This window comes from Melospiza georgiana, chromosome 10 (assembly GCF_028018845.1).
Source record: "Melospiza georgiana isolate bMelGeo1 chromosome 10, bMelGeo1.pri, whole genome shotgun sequence".
In the NCBI taxonomy this organism is placed as follows: Eukaryota; Metazoa; Chordata; class Aves; order Passeriformes; family Passerellidae; genus Melospiza; species Melospiza georgiana.
In genome coordinates, this window is record NC_080439.1 from 1,264,259 (window position 1) to 1,278,435 (window position 14,177).

General features: G+C 49.2%; 1 protein-coding gene across 1 annotated transcript; it reads right to left on the bottom strand.

The window, feature by feature from the left end:
- Positions 1-456: 456 nt before the first annotated feature.
- Positions 457-12,806, bottom strand: CCNL1 (cyclin L1). Its single transcript, XM_058031605.1, has 11 exons — positions 12,549-12,806; positions 12,279-12,353; positions 12,009-12,118; positions 5,995-6,115; positions 5,515-5,579; positions 4,130-4,229; positions 3,898-4,002; positions 3,507-3,648; positions 2,387-2,498; positions 2,176-2,274; positions 457-1,381 (listed from the first exon to the last, which is right to left on the bottom strand). Exons 1-11 carry the CDS (start codon positions 12,804-12,806, stop codon positions 1,030-1,032), a joined length of 1,539 nt encoding a protein of 512 aa, XP_057887588.1. The 3' UTR covers positions 457-1,029.
- Positions 12,807-14,177: the final 1,371 nt, after the last annotated feature.

The following is a 14,177-nucleotide window of genomic DNA, read 5'->3' on the forward strand; positions in this document are numbered from 1 at the left end:
CGACAGGGACCACCAGCAGCACCTGGGCTCTGCAGGGGAACACTCCAGCCTCAGCCATGCAGGCATGGGAGAGGCACTTGGGGAGAGCCCAGGAGAGCAGGACAGCAAACACCTCTCACCTGCAGACTCCAGGTTTGGTACTACCTGAGCACCAGCTGAAGAATCAGATCCGACTCCTCCTCTCCCCTTGCAGCTCTCCTGTCCCACAGCAGGCGCAGCTCCAGGCAGGTCCCAGCAGCTCCTGCTCTCAGACAGGGGACAGCAGCAGCCCAGCCCTGCCTCACTTTAGACAAGTCCATGACCATTTATTCCAGCTGCAGCCCCAGGAGGACACAAACATCCAAAGCTCTCCCAGTTTTCCCCTCCCAACACCAGCACACCCACACCCCCGAGTCCCACTCAGGCACAGGGGTCACAGCGGTGGTGTGTAAGAAAACCAAGTTTAGTTTCCACACATTTGGCATCCAACAGGCAGTAAAAAAAAAAAAAAAGCTTTATATTTTATTTTTTGTAAAAATCTTTGAACACATGCAGACTAAAACCAGTGTAAGAAAGTCTCCACCATGTTTAAACAAATAACTATACTTAAATATAAGCGTCTGCAATTGACTGGTATAAAAATAATGTACGTTTTACTTTTTTACAGAAATCCTTTCTCCAGTTCTCAGCTCAATAAACAATACACAACTCTAATACATACAGTGAACCTGATCGTTTGCCACCTCTGGGATACTGCTAAGGTATTATGTGCAAAAGTTGGTAACAGTTTCTTTCCCACGAGAAAAAAATTTCTTCTACACCTTTTAGGAAACCAGACGGGGTTGAAGCTGCTGCAGCCCTGGCGGTGGTGCCCTGCAGTCCGTGGGCTCGGCGCCGGAGCTGGCCCAGCCCTGCGGTCTGAGGGCTCAGCGGCGGCGCTGGAGCTGGCCCAGCCTCGCGGTCCCAGGCTCAGCGGCGGCGCTGGAGCTGGCCCGGCCCTGCAGTCCCAGGACTTGGTGCCAGAGCCGGCCCAGCCGCGCGGTCCCGGGCTCAGCGGCGGTGCCGGCCGTGGCCCGAGCGGCCGCTGCCGTGGTGCTTGCCGCCCTTGTGGGAGCGCTCGAAGGAGCGCGAGCGCTCGCGCCGCTCCCGGTGGTGGCCGCGCTCGTGCCGGTGCTTCTTGGCCGCCTCCGAGTGCTCCCGGGACTTGCTCTGCGAGCGGGAGCGGGACTTTTTCCGCTTGTGGCCGTGCCTGCTGCTGCCCTTGAGCTCCTCGCGGCCGTGCTTGGCCTTGGCATGGGGCGAGCCGTGGTTGTGGTGCCGCCGGGGGCTCCCGCTGTGGCTGCGCGAGCGGCTGCGCGAGCGGGAGCTGTAGGTGCCCGACAGGCTCCTCCGGTTGTTGTAGCTGCACGAGAGGCAATAGTTACAGCTTAGAGCGTATCCCCACAGCGCGAAAAGCACACACACATCAGCGCTTACAGCTCCCAAGGTACTGCAAGGAATCAGTGTCCCCCTTTGTCCCTCAGGGGTAAGTGAGCAAGGACAGGGAACGTCTCAGAACCTGCCCCATGGAAGGCTGGGGTCAGTCATGTGGGATTTAAGTCCTTCCAACCCCAACCACTCTTGTGAGTCTTTTAGTTGAGCTCATTTGAAAATAAACAGCTCACACTAAAACCAGAGTGCAGCATCTTTTGTTCACCTTGTCTCAAGGGTCTTCTGTCAACACCAGATCACTGACTGGGTGTTGTTTTGTTCCTTCAGTGACTACACTGAGATCTAAGCTGGCAGCCTCCAATGTGAGCCTGAAGATTCTTAGGAAATCCCTATTTAAAGCCAGCAGCTCTCACTGCATCCCTCTCTTCCTGTACCACAAGACGGGCAGAGTCCTGAAGAGCCAGGCACTGCACCAGGGAGCACTGACACAAGGAGGCTGCACACCTGGGGCACTTCTGTCCCCTTCCAAGGGCACTGTGCTCCCAGAGACTGCTCTCACTTGTAATGGGATCTTCGTGAAGACTAACAAGGGAAGACTGGCAGCAGCCCAGCACCGACTCCCCAGGGACAGTGCAGTTAGGACAGGCTAATTTTACAGCCTGAACCCTCAAGCGCAGCCCCACAGCCTCCCCTCCCTTTTGCTGGCCGGCACTCAGGAGTGCCCCCGAAGGCAGCAGCCCCCCAGCCCAGCCCAGCCCCACTCACTGCCTGCGGGGGCTGTGGGAGCGCGAGCGGGACTTTGTCCGGGAGCGGGAGCGGCTGGCGCTGCGGCTGCTGCGGCTCCTCTTGCTCTCCTTCCTCAGCCTGCAGGGCACAAACCAAACTGCTCAGCACTCACACACCACAGGGGCTCGGGAGCAGCTCCCTGCACTGCATTTCTACTCAAGCCTTCTCTTAGCAGGAGAGTTTTACCTACCCGTTGTAAGGGCTCTTGGAGGTTTGCTGCCTCTCTTCTGGCTCTTTTTTAACGGTTTTGGTATTCACAGACACTGGAGATTTCTCCTCAGCTTTTACTTCTCTTGGGGAAGCTAGGAATTAAATTTCAATTCAGAATCAGTTCTTTATTCATCCTTTGTAATGAACACACTATACATTGCTCAGGGACCATCACCAGGACTAACTATTATTTCATCCCATCTCTCCACTTGTATTCACTCCTGGAATGGGATATTTGTGAGGAAACCCTCTGCATATGAAGGAGGAACAGCACTGGCACCTTCAGGGCACACAGCCACGCTCACCTGGGGCCAAAAGAACTTCTTACGTCGGCATTTATTTCCAATGCTATAGAAGGGATTAAGCCTACCCAGCAAAATTAGATTTCATCTTTACAATAATGGCACAAATATAAATGAGTAACAAATAAAATTATCCAGTTAATATGTCAGTCTGTCTCTACAGACAGCTGGTAAAGACCAGAGATGGATTCACCCTTCATGGAAAGGCTGTTAAGCCCACCAGAGCTCCTGCTTTTAAACTGTTCCAAACTTGGCTCCCTCCTTGCAGAAAACACTTCTCTTGTTCCGTCAGAAATTCACACTGCCCAGCCCAGAGACCTTTGAAAACTCAGGACTCTTCAGGAGAAACCCTGAGAGCTCAGACAGACTGGCCAGTTCAGCATACATGCTCCATTTAATTCCCTCTGATGCCAAGGCAGTGCTGGGCCTCTCCCTCCTCCATTTCCTGCCCACCAGCTGTCTGCCCTCACTGCACCAAACAGTTGCCAAGGGCATTAAAAACAATCAGGGGAAAGAATTTTCACAGATGCCTGCTGCAAAAGGAGGCATGAAGGCCACTGCAGCACCCCAAAAATTAAATCCAAAAAGCCTCTCTTCACATCACAGACCACACAGCAACTCCTGCTTCATTATTCTCTTAAGGGTGCACATTATTAATGTATCACTCTCATATCTGAGGAAATGTAGAATAAAGCATCTCTTTTCTTTCTAATCTGGTTTCAAGGTTTTAAGGCTGGTTTTAAAATCTATGTTAAAAAACAAACAAAAAAAGGTTTTCTGTTCAGAAAACAGACTTACATGGTTTGGATGCAGGAGAAAAGCCACCCAGTGTTGAGAGTGCTGGAGTTCCATCTGGATTTAAACCTTTTGCTTTCAGTTTTGCTTCCTGTAGTGCCATTTTCCTCTTTTCTACTTCTTTATCCAGAAATTCATAATTGGGCTGTGGAGTTAACAACCAGGTAAGAAGCTGAACTAATGTAATTCCTATTTCATCTCATTTCTGAAAAATACTTAGTTGGCTTTTAATGATCTATTCAGTAATGTAACTTCCAGAATTTGTTCTCTCCTTACTGGAGTCCTTCCCATTAACACATCTGTATTAGGCATTCCCAAACTTTTCTGGACAACCATAACTCAAGCTCAAGCTGCACTGAGCATCAAGCAGCAAACCCCAACATGTCAAACTCACCTTCTTTCTGGTATAAAGCTTCAGAGTTGTTAAGCAGATCTCCTGAATCTCCTCTTCCGTGGTGCCAAAGAGCAGGAACCAGTGGGGACGGGTAGGCAGCGGGATCTGAAAATCAAACAAGGAGAAGCTTAGTGGAGATTTCAGGTCGGGTTTTGCTGGAATATTTCCGTGAATTTCCTTGTAAGCAGAGCAGCAGCAGGGGAAGGCAGAGCTCAGAGCAGGCAGGGCTCACCTGCAGGGCTCTAGCAGCGAGGTAAATGCACGCACACGCGATGGTCTCCGGCTGGAAGCGAACAAACACGTTCGTCCGGAGGCTGTCGTTCATGTAATTCCTGAAAAAACAAAGCAGCACGGGTTGGGACTCCATTTGCTTTTCTTTCAGAGGATAACAATACTGGAGACTCAATTGACTTTATTATTTTTTCTGTTGTTACATTGAACATGTGATTTCCTTCAGGTTGTGCTGGATGTTTACATGTGTCACTGTGACAGTCTGCAGCACTGCCACTGTTTTAATCCCCAAGGCAGTAATGTGTAGCAGGAAATCCAAGCAGTTTGGAATGGCCACTTCCTAGCTGAAGTTACCCTGGAAGTGTCCACTGAGTTACAATTTAACAAGCACTTTGCATCTCTCCAGCTGATTGTCTTAAACACCAATGGGTTTGTATTTAAAAATCAATGTAGAACTCAAGAGCCATCAGGAGAGCAAGGTGCATTTTCAACCTACCATTATCCAGAGGCTTTGTGCAACCTGCAGAGCTCATAAAACGCTGAGTACATTTAAATTTTGGGTGCTTTGAGCCACTTTAACTTCATCCAGGGAGATGCACCCCGTTTGCTCTCAGAGTGTTGGAAAAGATGCGTGAGTTAGAACTGGGCCCCGACCTCCAGAGCTGCTGCTGTTGCACAGGGCTGGCACAGCCAGTAACACCCACCCAGAGACGGGGTGAGCAGCAGAGCTCCATGGATTTCTCAATTCCCAACATGGGAAAGAGAACAGCAGTCAGTCAGTGAGGACTCTACACCCCCATGCCCAGCCGGGCTGCTAAGTGAACATGCTGCATGCACTGTCACCCTCTGCTTAACTCAAGTTTAAATGTTACATCAATGAAAGAAATGCTGGTAGAATTGTCCCCCACGTGTCCTTTAACATACAGCAGGTAGGCAACAAAGACATTGAGAAACAGTTGTAAGAGTTTACTTCTAGAACCAAATATACAAATCCTGGCGCCAGGACAGAACTAGGAGGTGCTGCCCGATGGCTTTGGGTGACGGCAGTGAACTCGCTGAGGCTTGCACTGGCTTGGCTGGAGAGAAGGGCAGCCAAAGCAGCCATCCCCAGGTCATGGGCTGAGGTGCAGAGGGCAGAGCTCTATGACTTACCAGCAGGGACTACCCTTCAATCAAAGAGTAGAAAAAAGAACAAAGTTAAATTGAGTTCTCCATCGCTACGCTGGAATAAGGCCATGAAAATAGTAAGCAGAAACAAGCACCACGAGATTGTCCAAATGTGTTTGGGTGGTGACTTACATTCATTGCTTTGCATAGGGATCAGCAGGCTTGTTATTTCTGCTACTATTTTCCTGGCTAGGAAAAGAATGGAAAATAGCAACTTACCAGGCTGTCTGTACCAGGGTTTGATTACGTTCACATTCTAGGACTTGTAAATACATAACAATGATCTGAGGAATAAGGAGGAGGAGAAAGAAAAAAGAGATTCAGTTTCAACACATAAAGCAGGAGTACATATATACATATGTCAAAATGAAATCAAACAGTATGCCCAAACAATGGGGGCTCCTTCTCTCCAAGCACACACTCTAAGCTCTCATGTCAGCCCATCACATTCACAAAATTCTTTAGCTCCCTTTTCTGCTATTTTCAAACCAGCCACCTTTACCCTTTCCCAGGGAAGTGACTTTTTTCACAGTCAATATGGCTGTTTGCCCAAGTACCCTGGCAAAAGCTTTAACAACTATAAGGGAATAAAGAAAAGAATTCAGGTCATTCTGACACCTGTGTTTCTTGTTCCACAGCTCCCAGTGATGCCACCAAGGTAGAGTAAGAATTACAATTACATTACTATTGAGAACTCACCTTATGAGGATGCTTGACATGAACACAAAATCCCAACTCCTTCAGTACCCTCCTTTCTGCTTTGATTACTTGATTTTTGGTGTTTATGTAGTTCTGATCAAGTATCAGTGGGCTTGGAGTCCTATAGTTTGCAAGAAATAAAATCAAAACTGTTTTGCATATCCAAAAATAACGGCAACTCTGTTTTCCCTTCCAACCAACTAATGGCAACAGAAACCGGTTTTCAACTCCTGCAAGCAAGTTTAAGCATTAATCTTGTGCTGTCCAAGTTTAGATAAACTAGTTTAGTTGCTGCTTTCGGCTAGCTACAGATTAGATGGCTGAGATAAAAAAAATAACCTTCTGCTCCTGTGTATGCAAACTGCACTGCTCCAGCTGCTGAAGGAGTTGGCTTGATGGGGGCACTCCCAAGAACTTCTCTCCGTGCCAGAGGTGGCAGGAGGAGCCCTGTGCCAGGCAGGGTTTCAAAGCAGAATAAGCAACACCAGGGTTCTCACTGGCATTAAAGTAGCAACTTGTGCTCTAGAAACTGCAGTTTCCTATGCACTGAAGAGCAGCTGATTGACCCTTCAGAGAAGCCAGCCCTGCCCTGTGATGTGTGAAAAGCTTAGTGAAGCACAGGATTAACCTGGGACATGGATCTGCCTGGGAGTCTGGGCACCAGGAATGATCCTGCTCCTGTCTGCATGTGCAAAACAACAGCTCACTTCAGAGAGACATCTCAAACTCCAGCACTGTCAATCCTAATTCCTCCCAAGTGCAAAGCCTGAACTGTCCACAGCATGTTTAATCACAAAAACCTTCTGTACTTGATGCACAAGTGTCACACTCCATTGCATATTTGCTTTGTCCGTGCTTAGACTTGACCTTTCAACATTCCACACGGGATATTTTAATCCACTTCCTCCTGAAGACAGACCAGCTTTTTCCCTGTAACATGCCTCACACATTCCATGCGCTTTCCAAAGCAGAATAATGTTTTTGCAGCTTGTTACGCTCTAATAAACCACGGTCTGTGTACACGATACACCCCAAGCACTAGTCACAAATTTATTTAACATTACCTTCAAAAGAAAAAAAAGTAATGCAAAGTGGATTCAAAACACAGCTTTTGTTGTATTAGACAAAATATTTCACTGCCAACTTGCAAATTACATGAGTGGATCTTGGATCTCACTTCTCTTCCCTGACAGGTCACAGAACAGAAAAAAAAGACTCAAAAAACCAAGGTTCCCACCCCAGGAAGGGTTAATTAATGACAAGGCTGGAATAATCCAGTTTATGCCATGACCTCTGCAGTCACCTGGACAGGCCCCAAAACCTTCTCTAATTGAAAGCATCTTGTACCACCATGCACCTGAAGCATGAGCTGTCCCTGCTCTTCCCAAGGGGCTGAGATGCAGCTGCCAGCTCTGCAATGAACAACTGCCCTTCCTGGTGCCAGGCTGGACCTGCAAGTCAAGTACTGTCTCATTGTTTAAAGGTTTTCCATGTTACAGCAGAGTAACTTCTCTAGTTAAGTGTTACTCTCACTCACCAGGGCAAGTTTACAAAGTTTTTCATTTCAGCTCCTCTACATAAACCCAAAATAAGGAGATGTTTTCTTTTGTTTATGGTTGTCCTTTTCTCCCCATAAATTAACTGAAAATGAAAAGTTTTTCAAGCTCTTTAGGAAGTAGTTATACTTCAGTGAGGAGCTGCTTTTGTCCAACACTTCAGCACTACAGAGACAGGCTGAGCAGTGCTCTGGAGTGGGAGAGTGGAATAACCAAGCCGAGCTCTTCCCAACAGTGAAACTGATTCACTTCCAGCTCGTTCCCATCAATTTTACTGGTGTTGATAACCCTTCCTTCAGTACTGCTCTCCACAATTTCATCTCCAGATCACTGGCATTAACAGGATCTGCAGAGCAGCACCAACAGGAGGAGTTCAGGCTGTTTGTCAGCAGAAAGCTCCATCACAGGTGGGAGATCTTGGGTTACACACTTAGGACAGCCATGACTTGCAGTCTGTTAAGAGTCTCCAGCAGGACTGCTCAGGATCATCCAGCCCACCCTGCACATGTCCCTGCACTCCCTGGGAGCTCTGGCAGGAAATTGAGGTGGCTCCAAGTGCAGCAGGACAGATGGGAGCCTGTACTGCATTTTAAGTTTCCACTGTCCTTACATAGGGCCACGGGATCAGCACCAAGAGGTCACACTTGGCCCAGGTTCCAGAGCACAGGACAGGAAACCCAAGATGCCAAGTGTGCTTTGCTTTACTTGGCTGTCCCACACTCCTTTGGTCACCAGTCCTACAGCCCTAAGGAAGCCATGAAAACTATCAGTTCACCCAGACAGGACGTCCAGACAAATACAGCCTTTTATCCACTCATGGAAAAAGAAAAATCTACAGGAGATTTAAGTGTTTTACTGCACCTTATAACTGGCACAGGTAAGTTCTCCACTGCATTGATTCACCAATTTAATACTTTTGCCGTAAACTCTGCAATGTTGGTAAACAATTATTTACAAGTGACAAACTTCAGAAATTCCCTTTTGAGAAACTTCTTTGTTTTCTACTACAAAAAAAAGAGGAACTTTGCCAGTGCTGCACTTAATTCTCAGTCCAAGAACTATCTTTGGACCAAGTACCAAACCAGAGAAAAGGAATTTATAAGCTTATATATGAAATATAAGCTTCAAACTCTGTATAGCCAAGGAGTGTTGCAAGTTCCTACTGGGAATCTGTTCCTACAGACCAGCACTAGAGCTCCAGGCAAGACTTCATCTTTAAGAGCAGAGCACACAGTGGTCCCTCTGGGAAGTCAATCCAACACTTAGATAAAAACTTGACTGCGATTTAGATTGTGTAACAACCCCGAAGATTAACACACACTGTAATGTGTTTGTAACAATAAATAAATTACAAATACCTTTTTTAAAAATCACTCTGACAAATGAGACCTAAGTTCTCCACAGAGCAGCAGCTTCATTTGGTGCAATATTGAACTTTGATGTCTTTGGCATGACTAGTACTGGGAGGAGCAGTGCCCTGCGTGGAGTTTTGTTCCTAATGAGCACAGCACTCATGACAAGTACAGCAGGGCACCAGCACCTCACCTCAGAGCAGAGATCTGTTATGCTGGTCAGTACAAGAACACCAGTTCTCTGTTTGTCTCCAGGATCACAACCACAAGCAGCACAGGTTTGCAGCAGTCTGAAGGCACTAGGGATGTGTGTCATTACTGCAGCCCCAGTGCAGGGCCCCTGAGTGAGGAACAGCTGACTGAGCACCTCAAAGCACCATGTGAGATTACAGCACCACACCAGTCACATTTCCAGTCTCAGGACCTTCTGCAGCTTTCAGGCACAGTTCAAAGAAATAAAATCAACTTCAAACTACATTCTACATTAAACAACAATTGCACTTTGCTCAGAACAGAGAGGTTTTGGCACACAGTTATTTAAAAAGCAGTTTTTCCATAGTACGAGCTTTTCTCCATGCACACAAACATTTTTACATGCAGTTCTACATCACATATGCTCGTAAAGATCCCCAAGAAAATATGCTTGTCCAAAACACTTATTTAGCTTTTTCTTACTTCTCAGCATTAGAAATACCACCTCGGTTGACTACATGTCTCATGAAAAGAAAATTCCAATGCAATTCCCAGTTCTGCAAACAGGTACATAGAAGGGACTGCTTACATCAAAATTGATAAAAATATACAAATTCAAGACTTCCATACCCTTGTTTTACTGTGAATTCAAGCTGCAATTATACAGAGCCAGAAAGTGGAACTAAGAACCCAAAACTGGTTAAGAAAGAAAGCAAAGCCTACCCAAACTACCCCAAATTCGTGTGCAGGTTAAGAGCTTCAGTTAACAGAAATGCTAGACTAAAAAAGAAAGTACAGCAGCCTGTTTCAGTTCTGGGTTGTGTGTGAGAGACTAACTACAGCCTAAGTGTTAGCTTCAGTAAAAAATAATAAAAAAAAAGTCAAGCTAGTATTCTAAAAACCTGGACAGCAAAGAAAAAAGCTTATAACAAGATACAGGAGTTCTTCCAAATGGTTCACCAGCGGCCAACCTGTTAGTCCCCCGATTCCAGTGACCTATGCTCAGAGCACTGGCTTCTCCTTGGGGATTTTCGATACTTCACTCACTGTTGCCATGACGACAGCTTCATCTTTATGTACCACTCCACATCACCCAGGCTTTGGTAAATGTAGCTGGTCGCTGTATAGTCGGTTGCAAGGGAAAAAAGAGTTGAAGTTAATAACGTGTACAGGTGATGGAACTGTCAGCTTGTAAAAAGTACAGAAAAACGTTTACATCCTGCTTGCTACAAAAAAAAAAAGGGGAGGGGGTTGTGCAAGTCTGAATGTCAGACTGCAGCATTTTTAAGGTTAATTTCATGCAGATTCACTCAGAATCGCAGAGCAACAATACCCATTTCTCCCGAAAATAATGGGTAGCAGTGCACGATTTCTCTGGACATGATGCACTTTAGGCACCACGTAACATGCACAAGTTGGGATTTGCAACAGGCTAGCTGGAAAGATTTAAATTCACAGGTTAAGTTCAGTTTCTCTGATCCTTCACACAGCACAAAGAAACAACTAATTTGTATTCTCGTTGCAAAGAAAAGCAGGGCATATGATTAATTAACCTTCACTGCCTGGACAGAGGCCAGAACATTACTAATCACTGAGCCTGCTCCAGCAATTCCAATAACCAGACTCCCTTAATAGCTGTGGAACACAATCCCACTGAATCCACACCTGGCATAACTTCACACAGCTCTCTCAGGGCCATCGGGGAGAACAGCCTTAAAGGCCAGCCAGAACAAAGCCAAACTCCAAAGTGTAACACCAACTCTTCCTTCTTGGATCTGGAACTAACTAGGACAACACCTTCAGGAGGCAGCAAAAGCCAAAGCTCCGGCTTCAACAGAAGCATAACCAGGATAAAGACACCAACAAACAGCTGGCTTCCCTAAGGGATTTCTACTCTGCTTCTCAGAAAAGCTTGCACAACACGAGTTTAAATTCCTGCTGTCACCTGGTGACACAGGGCAGGAAAATGAAGTGTGAATTTAACACTGTAGCTGAAAGCAAAATCCTTTTGTAACTACAGAGTACCTGAAACTTTAAGCAGCCAGGCACCAGAAACAAAGCCAAAGTCTCCAGTCCCAGACTGTGACAGTGCTGCCCGACAGAATTAAGGAGACTTCGTGTTTAACAGAAACCTAGAGAACTCCCTTCAACGCATCGGTTCTGTGCTTTACACATAAAAAACGCTGCTTTAAACACAAAGAGCAGCACTAAAACTCTGAAATGGGACGGCTCTACCCCATCTGCACACGGCCAGGTGAGCCCCACTCCATCTGCACAAGCACGCCAGAACAACGCCGCTCTCACCTTCTGCACTCCAAAATGCCTTCAGCCTCCCAGACTCAATTACAGGCTCCCCATCAATACAGCTGCAAACACTGCAGGCCAAACCAGGCCTTTTCTCAGGTACTTTCTAAAATAGATTTTTTTAAAAGGCATTGGCACCACTGAAAGTTGAGCTCCTTCTTAAGAGGTACTCTCTTAACATCACAACCACACTTGGACAGCAACAGATTAACTAGAAAAAATGCCATCAGGACTCCTAAGTATGGCTAAAAAACTGGAGAATACACAGCAACTCACTAACTGGCTACGCACACCTAAGACTATCTTACAGTAACTATGAAACGCCAAAAAAAGCAACAAACAGACCTGAAACCACAACCATGGTCCTAAAACTAGAACCAATACTTGCCAATTGTAACTCGTAGCTACATCAACAACGACAAACGGGTCTACCAAGTGAACAAAAGCAGAAGCAGCCGAGATTGCACTGTACTGCCTACACAGCAGCCAACGGGCACTCCCTTCTCAATTTTAGGTCGTTGAACTTAGCCTGGAAAAATACTGTGAATTGAGAACTGCAGCGAACATTAGTGGTAACAGGTGCTTATGCTCATAACGAAGCTGATCTTACCTTTTTGCTCTTAACTGCCGCAAGTGATGGAACACGTTGATCACGTCCCTTATCCGACGAGGCGCTTCTTCGATTTTGGACGCGAGATTGATGCAGGCCATAGCAACAATCTGAAAAGAAGCCCCATTTCCGTTAAGCAAACAATATCCAACCCAGATAAAGTGAGAATTACGTAACTTAGAAGCAAATCCGCCAGGCTCGAAGCGAGCGGCCTGCGTAGCGCGTGGCCGCCCCAGCCGCCCTCTCCCGGTGCCCCCGGGCCGCACTCACCTCGAAGCTGTGCTTGACGAAGGACTTGGAGTAGAAGAACCGATGGAACAGCACCTGCCCCGTCGCCATGGCCACCTGTGAGGGCAGAGCAGGAGGAGGGAGAAGGAGCCCAGTCAGCGCCCGGGCCCAGCCGCCGCCATTTTGTGTGAGGCGCCGCCGCCCCCCCGCGCCGCCTCACGCCCTTCCCGCCGCCACAATGGCGGCGCCCGCCCTTCCCTTCCTTTCCTTCCCTTCCCTCCCTGCCCCCCTGGAAGCCCCGGCAGGGCTCACCTGCGGCAGCCGCAGCAGGATGCCGGCCGCCTGGATGAGCTCGCAGCCCAGGATGCGCAAGTCGGTCTCGCACTGCAGGTCCAGCCCGTCCTGCATGGAAGGGGTAGGCGAGAGGCGCTCCTCGGGGATCAGCGAGTGGTCGATGGTCAGCGACACCTCGGAGTAGAGCCGGTCGCCGATGAGGATGCCCGGAACGGCGGGAGGAGGCGGCGGGGCGGGGGCGGCGGGCGCGGCGGGGCCTGGATGCGCGGCGGCCATGGCGGCGGAGCGGGCGCTGGGTCCGGGTCCGCTCCCGGCAGCGGCCGCGCGCCGACTGCGCGGCCCCGCGCGTGACGCACGCGCCAGCGCCGCGCGCGCGGGGGGCGGCGGGAAAAAAGAGTCCGCGGGACACGCCCCGGGAGCGGGAACGGGGAATGGGACCCGGGAACGGCACAGGCTCTGCAAACAGGGGACCGGGACAGGAACGGGAGCTCGTGAAAGCCGTGCAGAATAACCGAGGGAGCGGCTATGGTGCTGGATAACCACAGAATCGCCGCAGGAGTTGCGGCTGGAAAGGCTCTCCCAGGGTCAATCCAGTCCACCCCCTGCCATGGGCGGAGACGTGGTATAGAATACACATAAAGTATAGAAATAGCGCATAGGTGGTTAACCAGGGCTCGGGATCTGGATCCAAGCTCTGCCTTAAAGGTTTTGGCGCTCGGAATATGTCACACTGGGAAAAAGATCCGTAAATTTCAATAAAAATAAGGTGATTGTGGGTTAGTATGGGCAAACAGTGGCCTGCGTCTTGCCAGACTGGAAACGTCCAGAGGAAAGTTACCTCCAACTTCATTTATTTAGGAAAAACAAAAATGAACCAGCTCCAGAAGTTTTAGCCGTTGTAGGTAATAAATTCACAAAAAACGAGAAAACATTCCCACATGGCAAGACGCGCGGAAGAGCACAGCGGCCGCGCACGCCGCGTCTGCCGCTGACCCCGGACACCGCGCTCCCGAACGCCGCCCTGGCGGCGCCAGCAGTATCTCAGCGCTCCCGGCAGGGCCCGCATGTCGCGACATCCCCCCCCGCTGTCGCGACCACGCGGGACGCGGTCACCGGGCCAGCGCCGGCGGTTGCGTCACTTCTGGGAACGGCCGCAGCACAGCCGCGCGCCCCAGATCCCTCCGCGGCCCTGACCGCACGCGCGCGCCATCCGGGAAAGCCCGCCCCCTCGCGGCAGCCGCGGCCCCTGATTGGCTCGCTCTGTTTGAGTGGCAGCTGCGCCTGAGGGGCCGTGCCCGCCATGTTGTGGGGGGGGCAGGCGGCAGCCCCGCCTTGCCCGTGTCCGCCAGGGTCCCTCGGGAGCAGTCACAGAGTCCCGGAGGTTGGAAGAATCCTCCAGCATTGAGTCCAAGTTGTCACGGATCCCCACCTTGGCACCAGCCCAGAGCACTGAGTGCCACCTCCAGCCTTTTCTGGGACACCTCCAGGGATGGGCACTCCAAACCTCCCTGGGCAGTCCCTGCCAAAGTTCAACCCTTTCCATGAAGAAATTCTTCCTGATATCCACCCTGAGCCTGCCCTGGCCCAGCCTGAGGCCGTTCCATCTCCTCCTGTCCTTGTTCCTGGAGCAGAGCCCGACCCTCCGGC